Source organism: Callithrix jacchus, chromosome 16, assembly GCF_049354715.1.
Source record: "Callithrix jacchus isolate 240 chromosome 16, calJac240_pri, whole genome shotgun sequence".
Taxonomy (NCBI): Eukaryota; Metazoa; Chordata; class Mammalia; order Primates; family Cebidae; genus Callithrix; species Callithrix jacchus.
Genome location: NC_133517.1, coordinates 79,034,892 through 79,060,363, shown reverse-complemented (window position 1 = coordinate 79,060,363; position 25,472 = coordinate 79,034,892). Strand labels below are relative to the sequence as shown.

The following is a 25,472-nucleotide window of genomic DNA, read 5'->3' as shown; positions in this document are numbered from 1 at the left end:
GAGGCTAGGAAAAAAAAGGAACCTGCCCAAGGTCCTATAGTAGGGAGTGGCAGAACCTCCTCTGTAGCTGCCTCAATCATAGCACTTACCTCATTGTGCTGTGGTTTGTCATGGTTTAACCATTCACTAGAGTATGTCAACCCAACCTAACAACAATGTTATCAGGTTATATATGTGTATATAAAATTGACATACTCTAGTGAGACTAAGAAAGAAACTTGCCCAAGTTCCTTTCTGGGAGCAGAACGTTAAGAAATTGAGAGAGTTCTGAGGGCTCTGGCCACAGCCAGTCAACTTGAAAGGAGTAGGAAGTCATCTTCTGCCATTCTGTGAATTGACCTGCGGAATGCATCTAAAAAAATGAAGAATAGATTGAGAGAAAAGCAGAAACAAGGGAAAATGAGAGCGGATCATCTGAATTCTTGTTGGTTTTCCAGTTTGCAGTTTTCATTCTTCCCGAAGCCTTGCTGACTCTTTGTCTTGAAGCCCTGGTGAAGACTCCTTCTGTATGTACATTAAGACTATCCAAGCAACACCCATTGTTTTGTCAAAGCCACCATGAGTTGATTTCCGTTCCTTGCAACCACAAGAATCCTAACTTATGAGTAGCAAAACTACGAGTACAATTAGAGTTATCAACAATAATCCTTTATTCATTTAACACTGTGCATATTTACAAACTGCTTAGTATTATTAATATCTGCTACAAGCAAGTACTACAGTAATGCTGTTGAAGCAATCATCCAAGAACTAATAATTCGGTAGCAGATGAAGGTTAAAAAGCAAGCCTGGAACAGGGAGTGGATTTACTGAAATGAAAAGTAATATGAGAAGTCATCAAATCACGGAGATAATTTCGTTTACAAGAGTCCATCATGGTCAAATGGTTGTAGATCAGTAAGACAGCAAGGGGAAATTCTCTCTATTAGGAAAGAATAAAACCATGAAACAGATGGATTGCTGTTTTAAAGATTAAAATTACAAGAGCACACACAACCAGCTATGCTTAGGTGGTTCAGAAAAAAAGAAAAAGGCCTACCATCTCCATGGTCCCTAAGAAATATGTACCATTCTTACAGATGCCAATAAAGCATTATACGACTGTCAATTTAGTAATGGAAGTGTCACCAAAGATTCATATTTAACTGAGACCAAATGTAATAGACAATGGGGAAAAGTGGTTGGTGGGAATCTGAATTAACTGTGTTTGAGAAAATAATTGAGGCAATAAAAAGATCAATAGGAAATCAGGCCACTCTCCAGTACCTCAGGGTTCCTCAGAGGAATATTTTAAAAGAAGAGCATTTTATTGACTCGTCTCATTTTTAATGCAATAAGAAATGCAGGCAAGGTGCCTGGTCACTGTAGAAAGGGGTACACATAAAGACCTATGCTAACTGTAGAGCCAGCAAATGACTAATAAAAAGGACCTAGCCATATACCTCTCTCTACTGAACGTAGCCCTGCAGGTATGTCATAAAACAACAGAAACACTGTTCCACATCCTAAAAATATGATAATAATGTTGCTTTCGAAAATTTGGAAAACCTGAGAGAATACAAAGAAAATAAAAATCACCTTAAACCACCATCCAGAGATACCACTGTTAAAACATTGCTGCATTTATTTTTTTTTGTATGTATAAAATTACATACTTATATTTTATTGTATATACACTACTAAATACAATATTTTGATCTTTCTGTGATGTTTTCATATTCTTTTCACTTAATATCTATTGAGCACGTTCTCTTGCCATTACATGTAATTTCAGTGCTGCATCACATATCATTGTATGGTTTTGTCATAATTTAACCAACATTAGATATTAAACTGCTTTAAGTATTTGCTATGAAGTTAATGTTTGTGTCCCACAAAAAAAATTTCTATGTTGAAACCTGAATTCTCAGAGATGGCATTTGGAGACAGGGCTTTAGAGAGGTAATAAGGTCACGGGGGGTGGAGTCTTTAGGATGAGATTAACACTGTGTAAGAAGAGACAGGAGAGAAATTCCTTCCCCTCTCTCCTCCAAGTGAGCCAACTGGCTACAAATGAGGGCCCTCACCAGGCACTAGGTCTGCGGGCAACTTGATCTTGGACTGTCCAGCCTCTGGAACCCTGAGAAATAAAGTTTTGTGATTTAAGCTACCCAGAAAATGGTAGTTTTGTTACAGCAGCCCAAACTAAGACAATTTTTTTTAAACATTAAGAGAGGAAATGAGTGTGGTTTATTTCCTTTCCCCGCCCCTCCCCCGCTATCCATTCTTGCCTCTTTAGTCCAGCTCTGTGCCATGGAAGTGCTGGGCCCTGTGGACTATGTAGCCTGCATCCCATACCCTCTAGCTTCTGGATGCATTTAGCCAGTGAGTGGTATCAGTGGGAGGCAGGAGGTGAGAGGTGAGTCTATTCTTTCCTCTTTCCTCTCCGGTTGCACCTGATGGTTGTGGCACTGGCTGCCGGGCTCTGAAATGGTTCCTCCCTCCCGGCAGGCAATTGACCCCTCCTCCAAGGCTCCAGCTCTGCTCAGAGCTCCTTATCACATGCCCACACTTTTGCCACTTAGGCTTCTGCCTTGGTTGTTCTGGGGTGACTTAACAACCCTTGTGAGTTCCTTTAACCTCTGCTAAGTAATCGCCTCTTTGAATTCTCTTTAGATTCCCATCTGACTGGTATTAAAAATTTCCATGAACAACTTGTACATTGCAAATGATGACTCTGTGGAAATCATTTATTTATAAAAGGCATAAAAAAGTTAAACACTACACAACCCCTATTTCAAATAATGAGAGGTTTGGTGCTAGTAAAATATTCACAACAAACATGTAAAGTAGAAGAATGGTCTAGATTCTAGAACCTTCTTCCTGAATATATTCAGAAAGCTTCTCTCATCTTGGGTTCCCTCAATTCCTTTTCCTCTATAATTTTCATAAACCATATACCTCTTCCTTCCTCCTAGCCTTTGCTCATGCCCCTAAATGGAGTTTTCTTCCAACTTCCTCCTTGTGTCTAAGCTCAGGCTACTTCCCTTTCTGAATTCTTGGGAGTCCACACCATCTCTCCTCAGAATTACTGAAGCTATGCTGTTCAGTACGGCAGCTGGCAGCTACCTGTGGTTATACAAATTAAAATAAATTGTAAAGTCAGCTCCTAGTCACACTCACCACAACTCAAGTGCTCAACAGGCACGTGTCGTTAGTGGCTGCTATACTGGACAGCGCAGAACTGGAACATTTCCATCACTTCACAAGTTCTACTGCTCAGAGGTATTCCAGAACACTTAATTATACATGGCGCAAATGAGAATTAAATCGTAGATATTCTTGTATTGTTCTCCAGTTAAATCACATTTGCAGAATCCAGAAATAAGAGGAGTCTGCCTTGCTTCATTCATTTGAGTCCGTAGAGTGCTTGGCATCCAGCAGGTACTTAGTAAACATACTATCTGACTTGGATAATAACCATGAATATTTCTCAGTAGGACATTTAAAAATACCACTATGGAAAACAGTGTGGAGATTCCTTAAAGAACTAAATGTAGATCTGCTATTTGATCCAGTAATCTTACTACTGAGTATCTACCCAGAGGAAAAGAAGTCATTATATGAAAAAAAATACTTGCAGATGCATGCTTATATCAGCATAATTTGCATCTGCAAAAATATGGAACCAGACCAAATGCCCATCAATCAACAAGGAGATAAAGAAATGGTAGTGTATATACATATGATGAAATACTACTCAGCCATAAAAAAAGGAATGAATTAATGGCATTTCCAGCAACCAGGATGGAACTGGAGACATTATTCTAAGTGAAGTAACTCAGGAATGGAAAACCAAATATTGTATGTTCTCACTCATAAGTGGGAGCTAAGCTATGAGGATACAAAGGCATGAGAATGATATAATAGACTTTGGGGACTTGGGGGGAAGGGTGGGAGGTGGATGAGAGATAACAGACTGCAAACTGGATTCAGTGTATACTGCTTGGGTGATGGGTGAACCAAAATCTCACAAATCACTACTAAAGAACGTACTCATGTAACGAAATATCACCTGTTCTCCAAAAGCTATGGAAATGAAAATGATTTTTTAAAATAAGGAACTACTGACAATTACCGCAAAGGTATAGAGCAGGCAGGCAGACTAGATAGTTTGGAGGTAGTGGTGGGGATTCTTCCCATCCCAGAAAAACTAAAAAACTCTCTATCCTCTAAAACATCCTCTTTATGTACACAGAAAGAATTTTCTAAAATATTAGAAATGATTATCCAACAAGCTAGACAGTCTGATCAAAGGAAATCATTAAAAGGGTAAAAATTCATATCTCTATACAGAAGCTTACATACACCACCCACTAGACTTGTTCACAAAAAGTGAAAACTGTCTTTTGATATTGGTACACCTTTGACTGTGATTCCAGTTGACAAAAAAATACTAGCCTGTGTCTGAAGCAATTTAATGGAAGTGATAAAGCTATATACCCTAAATGATCCCCTCTCTTATCTTGCTGGCTTGAGAATTTTCACAAAATTTCAGTGTTTGATTTATTGGAATAGCCGTATAAAATACATACTTCATCCTTACATTAATGTCTGTATGTTCTCAGAAGTAAAATCACTTACTATATACTATTTATTGAGATCGGTGCTAATAATGACTTTGGAAAAATATCCTTCTTAATCCTGAGAGCAACTCTCTGAGGTAGGTATTTTTTTTTCTCATTTTGTTGAAAAGAAAACCTACCTTCAGAGAGAGATCTGCCATTTGCCTAAGGTCATAGTGAGTGACAGAGTTGGGATGCCAACTTAGATTCTTTGACTCCCAAGACCACAGTGAGCCACTCTGTGATAGTTTATTCCACTGTTGACAAACATAATGCTGGAAATGGGAGCTGGTGTAGGGCACCACCACCTGGCACTGAAATGCTGTTTGTGGTCTCTTTTCCTCAGTAGAGCTTTTTGTCCCTCTCAAGCCCTTTTCTGATATTCATTCAAACAAAACTTCGCAAGAAGAGAATCATGATGTATACACTCACTCACCTGCACTTCAGGGAGGGAAGCACCCACAGGATGCTTTGAGCCTGCACCTCCAGCTCTCTTACTTGACGATAAACAAAACCTAATGTGAGTGAAGGGCAGAAATGTCTAGTGATCAAGTGACTGCACCACTCCAACGGCATACTTGATACAGATATTCTAATGATTCCTTGGTTTACATTTTCACACTGGTCTCTCACTGGAGCTTCATACTCAGACATCTAACTGCTTTCTCAGGTGTTTCAAAGGGACCTCAAACTTCACATGTCTCAAACTGACCTCTCTCATTTCCAGGAAAACTCTGTGCTTCATGCTTTTTCTTCTGCAGCACAGGTGTCTCTGCATTTGTGGCTGCTCAGGCCAACCACCTGCACTCACTCTTGAAGCCCCCTTTTCCTCCCAAATCCACTCCAGTACCAAGTTCTATTGATACTATCTGCCAACAGATCCACCCCTATTCGCTCAGTTCTAACTATCACCTGTTCTCTTCTGCATTTCTGCAAAATTGGACTATCTGGCCTTCTGGGTATCATATCTACTCTCATCCAATCCATCTCCCCACAGCTGTCAGCATAATCTTTTGAAAATGTAAATAGGATCTCATCATTCCTCTGTTTAAAATTTAAAGGGGAGATAATCAAAGGGTACCAAGTTCCCACTAAGCAGAAGAAATAAATTGTTGTGATCTATTGCACAGCATGGTGACTATAATTAATAATGATGTATACTTCAAAATTGTTAAAAATGTAGATTTTATTTTTTGAGACAGCGTCTTGCTCTGTTGCCCAAGGTGGAGTGCAGTGGCATGATCAAGGCTCACCGCAACTGCTAGCTCCTGGGTTCAAGCGATTCTTGTGCTCAGCCTCCAGAGTAGCTGGGATTAGAGGCATGCACCACCATGTCCAGCTAATTGTGTATTTTTAATACAGACAAGGTTTTACTATGTTACCTTAGGTGAACTCCTGATCTCAAGTGATTCATCCACAATGGCCTCCCAAAGTGCTGGGATTATAGACATGAGCCACTATGCCCAGCCTAAAAGTGTAGATTTTTAAATGTTCTTATCACAAATAAACCATTACTATGTGAGATGATGGATATGTTAATCAGCCTAATTTAATCATTCTACAATCAGTATATGGATAACATCACATTGTACTCCATAAATAAATATTATTGCCAAAAATAAAATAATAAAACTGAAAACAAATTCATTAATGGCTTCTCATTGCACTTCTTGGTATTCTATTCTAAATCCTCAATGTAGCTTTGAGGCTCCAGGGGACCCAGTCTTTGCCTGTGTCCCAGCCACATAACTCTCTCTCAAACTCTGATTCAGCTTGCGCTCTTTGTTCAATTCCTAGGAAATGCTAAATTCAGGCTGGACACAGTGGCTCACACCTGCAATCCGAGCATTTTGGGAGACCAAGGTGGGAGGAATCCTTGAGCCCATGTTTAAGACCAGTCTGGGCAATGTAGTGAGACACCATCTCTACAAAAAATAAAAAAATTAGCCAGGTATGGTGGAACACACCCATAGTCCCAGCTTCTCAGAGGGCCGGGGTGGGAGGACTGTCTGAGTCCAAGACATCATGGCTGCAGTGAGCTGTGATTGCATTATTGGACTCCAGCCTGGGCAATGGAGTGAGGCCCTGTCTCAAATAAAAAAAAAAAAAGAAAGCGAAAGAAAAGAAAAAACTGTCCTGCCTCAGAGCTTAGCATGTGTTTTTCCACCTATGTGCTTGCTCTTCTCCTATACTTCATCTGGCCAGACCACATTTCTCCTTCTTACTACCACTTAAAGGTAACTATCAATCCCCAGTCTAACTGAGAGCCTCTCTTTTCATTTTATGTTTCCTTTATTGCCCTTAATACAACTTAACTGTATGTGTTAAGTTGTATCAACACAACTTATTAGCACTGGACAATGGTAACCGCTCTTTTAAATCCCATGAAGTCTCACATCCTTCTCACCACAGATTTTTTCCCAACAACCAGTGGCCAGTTAGTGACATTCATGTTGCCTCTCATGAAGTCCAAATCATTCCTAACGTCCTACTTACCATTATCTTCTGCTTTTTTAGCCATTACCTTGAAAACAAATTTCAGTCTCTATAAGCCTTGAATTTTAACATCTCATAATTGTACATATTTTTTGGGTATTTTTTTGGCTTTAGTTTTAGCACTATCCCTTACACATCTTCTTTATCAATGTGTAAAGAAGTCCACTGATAAGGAGTGATTCTTCAACTCTTTCTCAACCTTTTCCTTCTAAGCCCAAGGCTTGAAAAGAGTGGGCTCCCTGGAATCTAAGTAATAAGTGTCTCCAATATCTTTAGTGTTGCAAATCTTAGTATCTAGCAGAAGCTATTCTGAGGATGAGGAAACAAAAGTACTGGCAGTTGCTGACCCCAATGCCAGGTTAACCCAAGGGACCAACTGACTCCCAGTACAATTGCCTCTCATAACAGAAACTGCAAAGCCATAATTTAACTCTTACTATGATACAGAAAGAAAAACAAAAGGACGGTTTATGTAAAGATTAAAACTGCCTATTTTACGAAGTCATTCTTTATATTGTTGGAAACTCGACTTTCCGGTCCTCTAAAAACAAGTTTTGTCTCCAGATCTCTTAAGGTAAAAGAAAAAACAAACAAACAAATAAATAAATAAACAAAACAAAACACAAAACAAAAAGGTAGAGGTGAAAGAATAATTTTCATAGGAAGGAAAGTGTGCAAGGAAACTCAAAGGTGCCATGTATAGACACAGGGATTTTGCCACAAAGGGTAAATGAGTAAGGAGTTTCCACTTACGGTTGTGAGATGACCAGAAAGTCTAAAGCAAACTCTACTCATGCCAGGAAAACATCAGTGCCAGTTTCTACCATTTCATTAAGACAAAGAAGTTCTTTAATTGCATTTGTTTTTTCTTGAAGAATTCAAGGTAGTATTACCCCTTTCTGTATGTGTTCTGGAGAAACAGAGCAGAAAGCTTAAAATAACTAGCATGCTGCCCTTTTGGAAGGGCTTAATCTCAAAATGAAATCTGATCATGTCACATCTCTGCTTAAAGCTCTTCCATGAGTGTCTAAAGTTCTTAGGGTTAAGGCCCACATGTTTAATATAACCTAAACGTTCTGGTGGTCTAGTTTTGGAGTAATTCTCCAGTGTCACCTCACGACTACCCCCTGCTCTAGCAAAATACCTTAACATCCTTGTTTCCCCTTTGAAAATACTCTCCCTGATTCCTACTCTCCAAGCCCTGACTTTGTCAGTCCCTACTATACAATCTCAAGTCCTTACATTCTCCTTTGAGGACTTAATGCAATTAATAACTTAATAATTATCAGTCTGCTGTCCCTTTCTCTTGCAAGATTAATTAATTCACTTATTTTCTCATTCAGTTTGCCAAGTACCTACTGTGAGCTAGGTGCTGTATGCTCCATAAAAGCATGGGTTCAGGATGCACTGTTCATCACTGATTCCCACTACCTGGTCTGAAACATAGTAGATAACTCAACAAAAGTTGTTTAATGGGTGAATAAATATGTTTATTCCATTTTAATCTTTTCTTTTCAAAGATTTCAAGGCAATTATATTTATATACCTGCATTTGACCACAGATTTTGAGACAGGTACTTCACAATATCACTGCGTTTTGAGCAATTAACTATTCACGAATTCATATATTCATGCATTATCAGGTCATTTTTTTTTGCTTTAAGTTCTGGGGTACATATGCAGATCTTGCAGGATTGTTACATAGGTATACACATGCCATGGTGGTTTGCTGCCTCCATCCCCTCATCACCTACATTAGATATTTCTCCTAATCTTAACCCTTCCCAATCTCCCCACCCTCTGCTATACCTCCCCTAGTCCTCCCACCCCGCAACAGACACCAGTGTGTGTTCCCTTCCCCGTGTCCATGTATTCTCATTGTTCACCACCCACTTATGAGTGAGAACACGTGACACAAGAACATGCTCTTGTGTCAGTTTGCTGAGAATGATAGTTTTCAGATTCATCCATGTCCCTGCAAAGGACATGAACTTATTCTTTCTTATGGCTGCGCAGTATTCCATGGCATATATGTACACATTTTCTTTATCCAGTCTATCTTTGATGGACATTTGGGTTGGTTCCATGTCTCTGCTATTGTAAACCATGCCACAATGAACATACGTGTGCATGTGTTTTTATAACAGATCAATTTATAATCTTTTAACATACATATTACAATGTTAGATATAAAGACCATACTCAATAAGTAATCCTTTACAATTTTTGGAGGTAAAGATTGGGTAGCATTTAAAATTTGAATCATCAATTAGCACTTTCAAAAGGCAAATAAAAACACACAGGTGGTTAAAATATTAGCTTTGACACTTTCTTAAAATACTAAGGGACTGTACTGATGGATCGTCATCACTTTCCTGCCCTAGGATAGACAGGTACACAGGTGTGCACTAACGTAACCAAATATGCATTTATATGCACCTAAATAGCATCTACATAAGAAAACCATTCATGGCCGGGCGCGGTGGATCAAGCCTGTAATCCCGGCACTTTGGGAGGCCGAGACGGGTGGATCACGAGGTCAAGAGATCGAGACCATCCTGGTCAACATGGTGAAACCCCGTCTCTACTAAAAATACAAAACATTAGCTAGACATGGTGGTGCATTCCTGTAATTCCAGCTACTCAGGAGGCTGAGGCAGGAGAATTGCCTGAACCCAGGAGGCGGAGGTTGTGGTGAGCTGAGATTGTGCCATTGCACTTCAGCCTGGGTAACAAGAGTGAAACTCCATCTCAAAAAAAAAAAAGAAAAGAAAACCATTCACATATTTGTTAATCACAGCTTTGTTTATATATTACTTTTACAGAGTGGAGTAATAATTTGTGAGTTTTTAAAACGAATATGAGACATTTTTCAGTTCATTCTGTGAGCAAATGTGATGAGCCCAAGTTCCTACTAAGAAATTCAAGCCTGGAGAACTGGATTAATAAATATAAATGAATTCATTTGACAGAGTGACATTTTCATTTAATTAAGGCAGAAAATCAGCTCTAAAACAAATGATTGTCCCTGACAAAGAAGCAGAAACTGGTCCTTAATAAATTTCTAATAGCTCTTCTACGGGCTGAGGAAGGTTTTCAGTGATAGAGCACTTTGGTGGGGGTGGGGAGTGGGATGAAGGGAGGGAGAGTGGTGTAAAGAAGTAGGAAAAAAAAAAAGAAAAGGAACAGGAAAGTGCAAAAGGTAATGCATATTTAAAAATTTTAAAAATAGAAAATTAGAGACATTTTTGCTTCAATACATGTCAAATCCTGATAGACCAAAATTATTATAGTAAAACTCTTTTCCTAACAAAACAAATACTGAAATCTTGAGAGAATTAATTAAAAAAATATATCAAACAGAGGTCAATAAAAGTTGCTCTATTATTTCATCTCTTCCTCTTTTCTGTGGTGTGATCTGAATTTTAGGGACACAAATGATGAAAGAAAAGTCAAATTTTCTGATACACAGACAAAAGAATAAATGCACACATAAAGTACTTTACAGTAACTGTGAATTATAACCAACCACATGATAGAAATGGGAAGAACTGAAACGCATATGCAAATACTTCTTTTATGTTTTCAGAATCTCCATATACTACCTTCACCAATGTTTAATAGTTTTTTTTAGCACTAAACATTAGGTTTGTTTCCCTAATATTACTTGGAAAGAGTGAGTCTTCAGATGTATAAATCAAAGCCATAGCACTTCTTACATAGCTGATACTTCAAACCTTTGTGGTCACTGTTAATAAATTTCTGCCCACTCATTTATGCCAAATCAATTAAAATGGCAACTAGAAAAATTTCACATTATTGATCTAACAAGATTAAGATTACTTCAGATATTGGCAGCACTAGGAAATGCTATGCTGACATCTCTGCTTCATTATGATGCCAAGTTCAAAAACAAACAAATTTGATTTCTTAGGGACCCAATAGCTCAGATATGCAGGAAGCATCTCAGCAAAATCAACCGCCACATGTTCTTAGCAGCGCAAAAAATGGAAAATGGAAGATGGAGGGTGATAACTATGTTTTGATAAGCAAGCTATTAAATCTTTCATTTGAATAGTCTCAAATGTTAATTTTTAAAAATGTATCTTGAATTTCTTGCAAAGGAAAAAACATATTTTTGAAATAAGAAATACTTCACAGCATAGGGAGACAGTGGAGAGGAAAGAGCAGGGCCTTTGGAGGCAATTAGTCATCTTACTCACTGAGATGGTTAATTTTGTGTCTCAACTTGACTGGGCCATGGGGTGCCCAGATATTTAGTCAAACCATTTTTTGGGTGTATCTGTGAGGGTGTTTATGGATGAGAGTAACATTAGAATTGGTAAAGGGAGTCAAGCAGATTTCCCTCCCCAGTGTGGATGGTCTGCATCCAATCAGTTGAAAGCCTGAATAAAACTAAACAGCTGACCTTCCAGGAGTAAGAGAGGGAACTCCTTTTGCCTGACTGCCTTGAGTTGAACTTAAACATCAGCTCCTCTTGAGTTTTGAGTATGCCAGCTTTTGGAATGAAACTCACACCATCTGCTCTCCTGGTTCTCAGTCCTTTATATTCGAACCGAAACTAAACCATTAGCTTTCTTTGGTCTCCAGCTTAACAACTGCAGATCTTGGGACTTCTCAGCCTCCATCATCACGTGAACAGATTCTTTATAATAAATCTCCTTCTCTTCATGTACATATATCTTACTGGCTCTCTAGGAAATCCGACTGATAGAAACCTTTTTTAGCTGTGTGGCCTTAGGCATTAGGGTTCTTGGGCCTCCATTTCTTCATCTGTAGAATGGTATCCATGACACTTACTTTGCAAAATTACTGTACAAACCAAATGCAGAATTTATTAATAAAATGTGAAGTGTGCACACAGGTATAAAATCAGTATTAGCTCCAGACTTCCATTTGTAATAAAGTGAAGATTTGGGAGACTATGCCTTTGTATAGAAATAAAAACTAGTATGTAATGCTAATGCTAGATATTAATAACTTAGAAAACTGCTGCCTAACTTTGACAGACTTTAATCTTTTCAAATATGAATCCCCAAACTGTCCTTTTAGAGCTGAAGCAACTATCTTCTTTCTCCTCTTCTATATTCACAGGGAGTGGTATAATGATAACTTTGCCCTTATACCTGCCAAGCACAGGAAATTGCAGTCTCTGTGTAAAGCAACTTGTTTATTATCCTTTGGGGACTACCTAAGAAAACTTATTTCATATTTCGGGGGAAATAGGAGGTGGGATTTCAGCAGTGCTGTCTCCTGAGAACTACAGAAGGTGGGCTACTTTCTTAAGTCTTGAAGACATCACCTGCAAGGTTAGGTGATAGTGTTAGATGGGCTCCATCCTAGTTCGGATTTTAAGACGGGATACCCTTATGTACCCCAAGAGCTGAAAACTCCTTCTGAATTCACCTGGTTAGGCAAGTGAACTATTTAAGGCTAAAGGGACTTTGACTCAGATGCTCTTAAAGAGCTGCATGCATGCCCGGAGTGCTGTGCTCTGAATCTGTATAGTGCTGGACAACAGACCCTCACACTTTCACGTACACAGGAGTCAACTGCGGTGAAGCTGTGAAAAATACCAACGCCTGGGCCCAAGGGTCTAATTTGGTAGGTTCAAGTTAAAGTCCAGCAATCTACCCTTGGAAGAAGTAGAAAAAAAAAAAATCTGCCGCAAGAAGGTCATAAATTTGGGGGAGGAGAATATGGTGGAGAAGAGTGAAGGATGAACCTTTAAAACCCTCTCCTTTACCGTTTTCCAATCTATTGTCACAGGTTGTTGAGTTTCCTCTTCTCTTGAGATGAGGATGACTTCCTCTTCCTCATTTGCCACCACCTTATCTAGGTTGTCATCATACCCTGAGTAGGTTACCACAGCAGTCTCCTAACTAGATGTCTTGCCTCCTGTCTTTGCTTTTCCAGTGTATCCTCTCATCTTTTGTTACGTAAATCTGATTAGGAGTGTCTCTGATTTACAACCCTTCAGGAGTCCTCACTGTCTTCAGGACAAATTTTAGTTTCCTTGAGAAAAGCAAACAAATAAGGCATTCACTTCACCATCCAGTCCTTTCCTTACCTTTCCAGTCTCACTTCCTGCCATCTCCCCTCCCTTCTGAGCAACTCAACACCCTCTATTAGGCTTTTTCGTGCTCCTGGAACACACCAAACTTCCTCTTCAACCTTTGCCTTTGCAATGGTTAACTTTATGTGTCAACTTGACTGAGATAAGAGATGCCTAGATAGCTGGTAGAACATGATTTCTAGGTGTACCCGCAAGGGTGTTTCCAGAAGAGATTGGCATTTAAATCAGCATACTAAGTAAAGAAGAGCTGCCCTCACCAATGCAGGTGAAGTTGTCCTGCCTGTTGTGGATATGAACAAAACAAAAGGGTGGAGAACGACAAATTCTTTCTTTCTCTTCTTGAGCTGAGGCATCCATTTCCTTTTGCCCTTGGACATTGTAGCTACTGATTCTTGGGCCTAAGGACTCTGGGACTTACACCAGCAGCTCCCTCTATTCCCAGGCCTTCAAACTTGGACTAAATTATACCACCAGATTTCCTGGTTCTTCCGCTTGTAGAAGGCAGATCGTGGGACTTCTCAGCCCCCATAATCATGCGAGCCAATTCCCATAATAAATCTCCTTCTATATGTCTATATATACTCTATTGGTTGTTTCTCTCTGAAGAACCCTAATACAGCCTCAGAACAGTCTGTTCCTTGCAACTGGGACATTTTCTTTCTATAGTCGCCAAGCACCACCTATCATCCTAGCTAACTCTTCTTTCTCTTTTAGATCTCAGCTTCCTGAGGGAGATTATCCTGATCCCTTAGAGCCAGAGAAGTCCCTCTGCTTACTTGCTCCCCAAAGCATAATTAATGACCCTATTCATGTCACTCACCATGTTACTATCATTCCATGTGGATGAGTGTCTTCTCCACTAAAATGTAAAATTCATGTATATAAGAATCATATCTTCTTATATTTTGCCAAAAGCTAATACAAATCTTATTGTATTTTCCCACGTATATAAGAATCATATCTGTATTATATTTTGCCAAAAGCTAGTAAAAACCTGACACAAAGCAGGCATTACACACAGTTTTACAGTAAATATACTATCACAACATGCTGTATCTCTCTAGAGCTTCTATCACTTTGGCAATTTTATGTTTGTTTGATGACTGAAGAGGAAATAAACACACCTTGCTAACTGTAAAGCTGGCATAGTTCAGAGGTCACTTTTTCTTGTATCTTTTTCTGACACATTTCTTCTAGATTGCATATCCTTTCTACATGACACTGCAAACACCCACCTTCTGTCACACCTCCGACATTTCTGTGCTATAACATTTTTCATATATTTCTCCTTCACATGATTTCCAGGGCAAGAACTTAACATTCATCCCTGTATCCCTAACATATAGCATATAAACAGTAGTTGACACTTTGTAGGTTCCCAATGTTTTTTAAATTGCTAAACAAATGACTGTGTAATTGCTACTGTAAAAAGATCAACAAAATGAGGGCTGAACACAGTGGCTCACACCTGTAATCACAGCACTTTGGGAGACCAAGGTGGGTGGATCACCTGAGATCAGGAGTTCAAGAACAGCCTGACCAACATGGTGAAACCTGTCTCTACTAAAAATACAAAATTAGCCGGGCATGGTGGTGCATGCCTGTAATCCAGCTGAGGCAGAAGAATCGCTTAAATCCAGAAGCAGAGATTGCAGTGAGCCGAGATTGTGTCATTGCACTCCAGCTTGGGCAACAAGAACAAAACTCCATCTCAAAAAAAAAAAAAAAAAAAAAAAGGAAGAAAAAAAGATAAACAGAATGAAAAGAGGGATATTAAGAATGAAAGTGTTATTTCAGAGAAGGATAGAAGGCTTTATTCTTGTCTGGGGCTCAAGACTGGACCAATGGCTATACAACTTTAGAGTCCATTCACAGTGTAGACTATGCATATGCTACCTTCTAGAATTGGTATGTAGAAATGCTGATGCAATGGGAGGCTTGAACTCTACACTGTACAGGGGTTTATGCCAGACACTGAGAACTGGTGGCCCCAAAGAAAAAGGTTACAGAGAAACTAGTTAATATGCAATATTAGGGACAGAAGTCCCTGAAGCACATAGATGGCATATCTTTCTGTTTCTTCTTAGAAAAGCCAGAACATCTCAGTGCATCTCTGAAAGTGGCTTTAATTTCCTCTTATCCAGTCCACATGTCATTGTTCACATTCAACTACCTCTCTAAAAAGCTCATAGGACACACATATGAGCACCATATATATTAGATTGTAGGGCCTAAAATTATCCCAAGAATAAAACCAGTACCTATTGTTGAAAACTCAAAACTCATCTTTCTTCAATGCAACATTAGTAATTTAAGATCCTTTCAATCTATGGTCAAGGCACGAGGTCACGGTGATATAACAGTGCAACCTTATGACCATCTTAAATTGTCTAAACAAGAGATATCACATATGTTGTTGCATCTAGGACATTTAAATGCAAAGTGGTCATTTAAGGTTGGTGAGTTCTGCAGGGGCAGATATGAAGCATCTGAAGTCTCTGAAGTTCCCTAAAAGTTACTCATCAGTAGACAAACAATGACTTAAAACACTGAGCTGTGAAGGAGCAATGACAAGGATCATTCCTGATAGAAAAAGGCCAAATTAGACAAACTGTAGACATGTCTCTCATATGCTGGTTAGAGGAACCATCAGGGGTGCTACAATAGGCAGACATTTTTCTACTATGAACAATGTAACAGACAGAATCAGGAGTCCATGTCAAGCCTTCCTTTAAACAAAACCCCTTCTTGGATTAACTAACCATAGTGGAGTCCCAGAATAAAAATGAAACAGAAATAGATGCTAACTAGGGTAAACATCTCATAATTCTAACTGCTACTGATAAACTGACATATGATTTTAATAATCTCCTCAAAAAGTCTGAGTTTCGGCTTTTAAATATAAAGCTCATTCCAAGGAGAATTTCTCTGATGGCTTAAAGACTTGATACATTTAGAAATATCCCTGGCCACAACATTTCTTCAAGAGTGAAGATTTTGAAATGTGTTGGGGGAAATCTTAAGGAGGTAGTAGTTTGAGAAAATGTGGACTTGGAGGAAATTGAGAAGGGACACGTGGTTGGCAGATTATAATCAAATAAGGCTGAATGAAGAAGTAGTAATAAAAGACCCTAGTCACAGAAGAATAATCTGTTCAGAATCCTATTACTCATCTAAAATTTTCATCTATCATAAGCCGCTGAGCTCATGGTCATAGGAGAAGTTCCACTTAACAGTTACTTGAGAGTGTCACTCAGGAGAACATTTAAGGACTGAAAATATTAGATGAAACAACTCAAAGCAGGTGAATGGCTTATATTTAAGAGACCTCACCATTGTCTTTACTTGACAGGTCAGTAGAAAAAGATCACAAGGGAATAAAGAGATTCTTAAAAAAAGAGATCCTGGGTAATGTTGCTCATGGAGAAAGATTATTCAAAATGGCTTTGTAGCTATGTTTATGAATCCATAAAAATTTGATATTGCATTCACCCCTTTGAGAAGATTAAGTGGAAAATGAAATAAAGAAAATGAGAGAAAAGGCCAACAATTAAATTTATATCAGCAAAGCATACAGAGGATCCACCTCCTGCTAACACTATGCAAAGCAAAATTAGAGCACAACTGAAGTTTGCTCATAGTCTATAAGGAAGACAAAGTACCACCATGCCTTTACATATAGGCTTCTCCTTCTGTCAGCCTTTGTGCAAATGTTAACATTCTTATCCCTTAAAAACTAGCTAATTTGTTGTAACACTGGCAAGTCTTCCTTATCCCACCTATTCCCAAGTGAGGCTGAGTGCCAGCTCTGTGCCTTCATTATACTATCATGTATCTCTATAATGGCATACATCACTCTATCTTTATTACTAGAATGGGCATTCCCTTTTTATCCCTAGTACCTCACCCAAAGCCTGGGGCACAATGAATGGAAGTACAATAAATACTATGCGATAAATACAATATTATTAATCTGAACAAAGTGCTCAGAAATGCAGAGGGGGCAAAAACAGACACATAGTCCAATGGAACAGAATAGAGAACTCAGAAATAAGATGCACACCTACAGCAATCTGATCTTTAACAAACACGACAAAAACAAGCAATGGGGAAAGGATTCCCTATTTAATAAATGTTGCTGGGAAAACTGGCTAGCCAAATGCAGAAAATTGAAACTGGACCCCTTAATTACACCTTATACAAAAATTAACTCAAGATGGATTAAACACTTAAATGTAGGCCGGGCACAGTGGCTCATGACTGTAATCCTAGCACTTTGGGAGGCCAAGGCTAGCGGATCACCTGAGATCAGGAGTTTGAGGCCACACTGGCCAACATGGTGAACTCCTGTTTCTACTAAAAATACAAAAATTAGCTGGGTGTGGTGGTGGGTGCTTGTAATCCCAGCTACTCAGGAGGCTGAGGCAGGAGAATCACTTGAACCCAGGAGGCAGAGGTTGCAGTGAGGTGAGATTGCACCATTGCATTCCAGCCTGGGCCATGAGTGAAACTCCATCTCAAAACAACAATAACATCAACAACAAAACTTAAATGTAAAATCCCAAACTATAAAAACTCTATAAGAAAATCTAGGCAATACCATTCAGGGCATAGGCACAGGCAAAGGTTTCATGACAAAAATGTCAAAAACCATTGCAACAAAAGTAAAATTGACAAATGGGATCTAATTAAACTAAAGAGCTTCTGCACAGCAAAATAAACTATAATCAGAGTGAACACACAATCTACAGACCGAGAGAACATTTTTGCAACTTATCCATCTGACCAAGATCTACTATCCAGAGTCTACAAGGAACCTAAACAAATTTACAAGAAGAAAACAACCCCATTAAAAAGTGGGCAAAGGACATGAACAGACATTTTTCAAAAGACAACATTTATGTGGCCAAAAAACATATGAAAAAAACCTCAACATCACTGATCACTAGAGAAATACAAATAAAAATCACAGTGAGATACCATCTCATGCCAGTCATAACAGGGGTTATTACAAAGCCAAGAAACAACAGATGCTGGTGAGGCTGTAGAGAGATAGGAATGGTTTTTACACTGTTGGTGGGAATGCAGATTAGTTCAACCATCGTAGAAGACAGTGTGGTGATTCCTCAGAGACCCAGAACCAGAAATATCATTTGACCCAGCAATCACATTACTTGGTATACACCCAGAGAAATATAAATCATTCTGTTTTAAAGACACATCCATGGATATAAGCAAAGACATGGAGTCAACCCAAATGTTCATTAATGATAGACTGGATAAAGAAAATGTGGCACATATACACTGTGGAAACCTATGCAGCCATAAAAAGCAATGAGATCATGTCCTTTGCAGAGACATGGATGGAGCTGGAAGCCATTATTCTCAGCAAACTAACACAGGAACAGAAAACCAAACACTGCATATTCTAACTCATAAGTAGGAGCTGAACAATGAGAACACATGAACACAGGGAGGGGAACAAGACACACTGAGGCCTGTCTGGGTGGAGGCTGGTGGGAGGGAGAGCATCAGGAAAAATAGCTAATGAACACCAGGCTTAATATCTGATTGATGGGTTGATAGGTGCAGTAAACCACTATGGCACACATTTGCCTATGTAACAAACCTGCACGTCCTGCATATGTACTCTGGAACTTAAATAAAACTAAAAAAAAAAAAAAAAAAAAAAAGGGAAATTCAGATGGACGGGAGGAGGATTGGTTTTGCCTGAAAGATGAGGTAAGTCTTCCCAGCAGAGTTAATATCTCACCGAGGCTATGTCTTTTCCTGAGTTTTATTAAACCATATTCATAACAATCCTGGGAATAGATCTTATTCCCATTTTTATAATGAAGACATCTTAATTTCTGACAAGAAACTTGCCCAAAGTTAATACATCCATGAAATGTCTAGAATGGCTATGCGATGCTAAGGAGGTTGATTTTTATTCTGTAGGTAACTGGGAACCATTAAATGTTTTAAGAATGGAAATAATGTTGTCAGAAATATATTTAACTCTGGCTATAGAAGTGGGACATTAATTGAAGGAGAATTGAGGGAGCAGGACAGAGACTTCAGATCAAATGATAACTAGAAGGTTATTCAAACGGCCTGGGAAAGAGCTGAAGAGGAATGAATGAACACGGTGGTTAAGGTAGAGATAAGACTGGGAAAGATGGGAAACTCACTTCACAAGCAGAACTCTGAGGATTTGGTCATGCATTCCACTTGAGTGGTGAGGAAAATGGAGTAATTACAGGTGACTCTAAGCCTTCTATGAAAGGTGACACTGTGAGTTACGTAGGTATTAACTTTGAGAACCAACACAGGAGGAAGAACAGACTGGGGAAATGTTAGAAAAGATAATGGGTTAGATTCAGATATTTTAAATTTGAGATGTCAGAGGAATATTCAGGGGTACACATCTTTTAGAGAGAGAAAAATAAGAATCTTTAGTTTCAAAGAGGTCTAAAATGTAAATCTAAGAGTCACTATGAAGTAGGGAATGTTTAAGCCATGGAGGGTGAGATTGTCCAGGCAGCATTCAAAATGCCAACAACTAAGAGGACCTGTCCCCAGGAGGAATCAACATTTGGGAAGTGGCAGAACATGGAAGCTTGCCAACAGCCTGAGAGAGGCCATTAGAAACAGAACCAAGAGAATCAATATCACATACATGGAAACAAGTGAGCACCAACGCAAGGAAACGCTCATGCTATCCAATGATAAAGCAGAACTGCGTTCAAGAGAACTGGTATGTGAACATCAGATTTGTAACACCAAAGCCTCAATTAAATAAAACACATGAAAGAGCCTGGAAATTCAATAGTATAATTTGAGACATACTAGACAATTAGAACACCACATATTCTTCACATATGCATAAAAAGGAGTCTGACCTCCTCATGCTTTCTTTCTCAGGAGCAAGAAGATTCTCTTCCTCAGAAGAGAGATAAAAGGAAGCATTTCTCAATGTCACTTGTAGAAAGACATCCTATTGCCTAGTCAATAGGTACTGGGCAAATATGTTTTAAATAAATGAGTTCATAGTAAATATGTTTGACCTGAATTTACCTTGAGAAAGATTACAAGAGACTCAGGAAACTGGGGATGCTTAGGATACTGGTGGCTCCAGGAAGCACTAGGTAGAACTTCTATAAAGATGCAGTAATATTTTCAGAAAATCTCCCATTGTTTTTGTATGTATTAAAGCCAGCCTCTAAATCTGTTTTTCTTCTTCTTCCATCATCTTAAGAACACTGATCTGGCAGTTTCTTAAAAGGTCAAACATATATTTAAGATATCAATCAGCAATTCCACTTCTAGATATTTACTTTTTTAGTGAAATAAAAATCGGTGTTTATAACAAAAACCTGTGTGTGAGTGCTTACTGCAGATTTATTTGTGTTAAACAAAACTGTAAACAACTCAAATGTCCCTGAGGAATGGATACACAAACTATGGTTATATTAGGTTGGTGCAAAAGTAATTAAAGTTTTTACCATTAAAAGTAATGGCAAAAGCCGCAATTACTTTTGCAGCATTCTAATACATTCATTGGAATATTCAGACACATCACATCTCTGATAAGTCTAAATTCATCTCCGTAAGTGACAGAAGCCAGACTCTGTGATTCCTTTTATATGACACTCTGGAGAAGGCAAAACTGTAGGGATGGAAAGCATCATTGGTTGCTGGGAGCTGGCAGTAATAAAAGGAGCTGACAACCAAGGGGGACTGGGAGAGTATTTTCTGAAGTAATGGAAATTTTCTATCTTGACTGTTGTGGTAGTTATTCAGCTATGTGCATTTGCCAATACTTCCATAAATGTGCACTGAAAATGGTGAATTTTACCGTATGCAATACAGTATATACCTTAATAAAAACAATAAGATAAAAAGAATACTAGCACAGAAACTAGGAGAACTGCCATCTGGTTTCAGTTATGCCACTAACTAGCTGTGTAACTACGAACAAACCTCTGATCCTCTTTAGGTCTTGGTGCCCAAATCTGCAATCTGAGACTGGACAATTTCTCAACAAGTCTATTGCTCCATTCTACAAAGACTTCCTTCTTTAAGCAAGGTGGTGGACCAGATGGCTTGTTTTAGTTCAGATGGCCTACTTGAGTTGCTGAAGTATCTGTGGAGGTGACTGGACTAAAATAGCTAGTCTGTACATATAGTTCTAAAAAGTCTTCTTGGATTAGAAAGTAGTGTTTCTAATTTTTGTTATTCCAAAAGACGGTGCTTTGGGAAAGTCCATCTGGTTATGCAATTCCTGACTAAAATTTGACACATACATTTGGACAATGCAGAAAAAGTTTTTCAGGAAACACTAATGTTTAATGAGCTATAACTGGCCCTGGTAAACAAACATGCTCTTCTTTTTCCATCTTATAGGCACTAATTATAAAGGCACATGAGGATGGTAGCATGTACTACTAGCATCTGCCTTATTCGCCAGCTGAGACACTGTTTTCTATTGCCTGAATTTACCCAGCCCTCATAGTTGCTGATATATTTTTATACTTTCCATGTATTTGTAGCCAAGAAATTCACTAAAAGGTACATCCCAAAAATGTCTCCACTCTATAGAATGAGAAAATAAAAGAATAAAAATAATAATCTTGATGATGATTTCAAAGCTTGTATTATCTTACTTGTAAAGCAGCGGTCCCCAAACAATGGGCTAGCAATTATTTTTTACTGTGGTATAAACCATATAATATTAAATTTACTATATTAACCATTTTTAAGTATATAGCTGAGTCATGTCAAGTATATCTAAGTTGTTGTGCAGCAGATTTCTATAAGGGTTCATCTTGCAAAACTGAAACTTGTACATGAAACATGAATTTCTCCTCCCCCAAGCCCTTGGTAGCCAATTTTCTACTTTGTTTCTACAATTCTATTTTAGATATTCCAAATGAATAGAATCATTTTGAATATTTGTCCTATTGTGACTCACTTATTTTGTTTCGCATGATGTCTTTGAGGTTTATCATGCAGCATGTGGCCGAGTTTCCTTCTTTTTAAAGGCTGAATAATATTCCATTGTGTATATATACCATGTTTTCTTTATCCATTCATCTGTGGATAGACATTTGGGTCACTTCTATCTCTTGCCTATTGTGAATAATGCTGCACTGAACATGGGTGTATAAGTATTTCTTCAAGATCCTGCTTTGAATTCTTTTGGATATGCACCCAGAAGTAAGATGGCTGTATCACGTGCTAACTCTAGTTTTAGTTTTTTTGAGGCACCTCAATATTGTTTTCCATAATGGCTATTCAATTTTATATTCCAACTAACAGTATTCAAGGGATCTAATTTCTCTACATTCTTGCCAACACTAGTTACTTTCTGTTCTTTTGGTAGTGGCTGTTCTAATGGATGTGAGATGATAGTGATTTTGATTTGCATTTCTCTAATGATTAGTGAGGTTGAACATCATTCCATATGCCTATTGGCTATTTGTATACCTTTTTTGGAGAACTGTCTATTTGAACACTTTTCTTATTTTTTATGTGGCTTGTTTTCTTTTTTCTTTTGTTGAGTTGTAGAAGTTTCTTATATATTCTGGATATTAACCCCTTTTCAGATACGTGATTTATATATATGTTCTATTCTGTGTTGTGTTGTCTTTTCACTCTGTTATTTCCTTTGATATGTACCAGTAATTCTTTTTTTTTGAGATGGAGTTCCGCTCTTGTTACCCAGGCCGGAGTGCAATGGCGCGATCTCGGCTCACCGCAACCTCCGCCCCCTAGGTTCAGGCAATTCTCCTGCCTCAGCCTCCCGAGTAGCTGGGATTACAGGCACGCGCCACCGTGCCCAGCTAATTATTTTTGTAATTTTTAGTAGAGACGGGGTTTTTGTAAATAAAATTTATTGGAGCATTTCCATGTCAAATTCATTTAAATATTGTTGATGGTTTGGTTTTGCCTAGTGGGGGTGGTTGCAACAGATATCATATGGCCAGCAAAGACTAAAATACTAACTAACTGGTCCTTTACAGAAAAGGTTTGCCAACCTCTGTCATAGAATTTGCAATAAACTCTATTATATGGTTTCTACATATAATCTCATTTAACCACCACCTTGAGATGGAAATTATTAGCCCATTTGACATACTAAAGGCAGTAAATCATAATGAGTAAAAGCTTGCTGTAGAGTTGGACAGGCTTGTGTTATGCTTTTTACTAGTTGTCTGACTTTGAGTATATCACTTAATCTCTTCATCCTCATTTACCCCCAAATGTAAACTGGGGCTAACAAACAGTGCTGACCATGGTGGGGTAAATGTCAGAAGCTGGTGTGACAATTAGTGCATGCTCTGTATATAGTAAATATTTATCACTCGTTAGCTATATGAGAAACAATCACATAGCTCATACTGAACATTCAGCATTCAGTATTCTTGGAAGGGTTTTCCTACTAGAAATATTGTCTACTATTAGATAGCTAAGAAAGCCCCTTGTGTCCTTGATTATGGATTAATTTGAAGGATCCCAAAATAATTTGCACCACAGTTGCATGTTATATAAGGCATCTTTCCCCCATCTCTCATGAATCAAACAGAAGGAGAGCATAATAATGTTTTCAGCTCTATATTGTGATTCTCAAGAGACAACTAGAAGTACTCCAACATAGCTGAGTTTCTAGCAGGTACATGCAAGCAAACAACAACAACAACAACAACAACAACAACAACAACAACCAGATTGACATCCTGGCCACTCCATGGATACAACGCAGAAGACCAAAAGGCTACATGAAGGAGAGAACCACCTTAAAGGCACCAAAAGGATGACATGAAAGCAAGTCCGAGCATTGATTACGTTACTTGCAAATATCAGATAGTAAGGGGGTATTGAGATGCAGAGCAGGGGAATCAGAGGCCAGGATTTCAGTTTAAGGACAGCTCTGGATTTAGATAATATGTTTCAGGAATTTTTGTCATGATTCAGTGCTAGTGCCTATATACTCATATATCAACTATGCATCCAACATGCAAAAATTTGTAAATGCCTTTCAGCTTTTGTCAGCATTCAGAAGGAGGAAAGCAAGAAAAAACAGGGTAAACATTTCCTCTTTTCTGTGTTCAAATAATGCACAGTGGCCAGGCAGAGCTCTTCTGATATATTTGTGACCTTTCTGCCTGCTGACATAGAGCTCCTGGCCAACTGTGTAAAAACAATTAGTGTAGAATCAAAAGCTTAAGACACATTTTAAAACAGCAATTGAAAGGCAGAAAAGTAGGCTTAGTTATCTGTTATTTTATTGCCTCTATAAACACTACAGATTGAGCTTTCAGATGATTATATATAATTTAAAGGTCTGATTACAAACTGATGCAACCAATTTGATGTGTTTGCATGTATATGTTTAATTTCTACATCCCAAAGAGTGTTGTTTCCTTGAGAGAAAATCTTAGCATGCATTCATTTGTTCATTTTGGAACTGATTTCCAACTTTGTGGCTGGTTCCTTTGAATGTCTTCAGTATGGGAATTACTTCATCCTTCAAGGATGTAGTTCTTCCTTAAAAGCGGTAGCCAAAAATTTAACTCCAGATCATATATTTAAGGTGGATAATCAAGCACTGAAACACTGTGGGTCAAAAATAAAGTTTGGAAGAAACAAAATCCCCAATTAAAAAATTAGCAAAGAATCGGAGTAGATATTTTTCCAAAGCAGATACACAAATAATCAGTAAGCATATGCAAAGGTGTGCAATATCATTAGCCATCAGGGACATGCAAATGAAAACAACGAGTTTCCACTTTACACATGCTTGAATGGCTACAATAAAAAAGACAGGCAATAACCAGTGTTGGTGAGGATGTGGTGAAATTGATTTCTCAAACAATCCTGGTGGGAATGTAAAATGGTGAAGTCACTTCACCTTTCATATACATGGAGTTGTTACCATATTACCCAGAAGCTTAACTCCTAGGTATATATCCATGAGAAATGAAAACATGTGTTTGTGCAAAATCTCGCACAAAAATGTTCAAAGCACCAATATTAATAATAACCAAAATCAAGAAACAATCCATCAACTGATGGATAAAATGTGGTATATTCATACAATGGAATATTATTCAGCAACAAAATTAAAATAAATATTTACACATGCTTACCATATGGATGAATCTTAAAATTATTATCCTAGGGGGAGGACTCAAGATGGCGCTGTGAGAACAGCCCAGGATTGAAGCTCTCACTGGATGCGTGGAGAGGGGGAGTTGGGGACGCATTTCCAG

The 25,472-nt window shown here is 38.3% G+C and overlaps 1 protein-coding gene across 11 annotated transcripts in view; it reads right to left on the bottom strand.

The window, feature by feature from the left end:
• SAMD12 (sterile alpha motif domain containing 12) overlaps positions 1–25,472 on the bottom strand; it is a 503,727-nt gene that overhangs the window by 236,662 nt on the left and 241,593 nt on the right. For 2 of the 11 annotated variants that reach the window (XM_078353269.1, XM_054246463.2), the window contains one exon: positions 630–9,850. The exons of the other annotated variants lie outside the window; for them this stretch is intronic. In XM_078353269.1, the coding sequence (XP_078209395.1) occupies positions 9,744–9,850 (107 nt within the window). In that variant the 3' untranslated portion in view covers positions 630–9,743. Of the gene's footprint in view, positions 1–629; positions 9,851–25,472 lie in introns of those variants that run through there. 11 annotated transcript variants of the gene reach the window in all.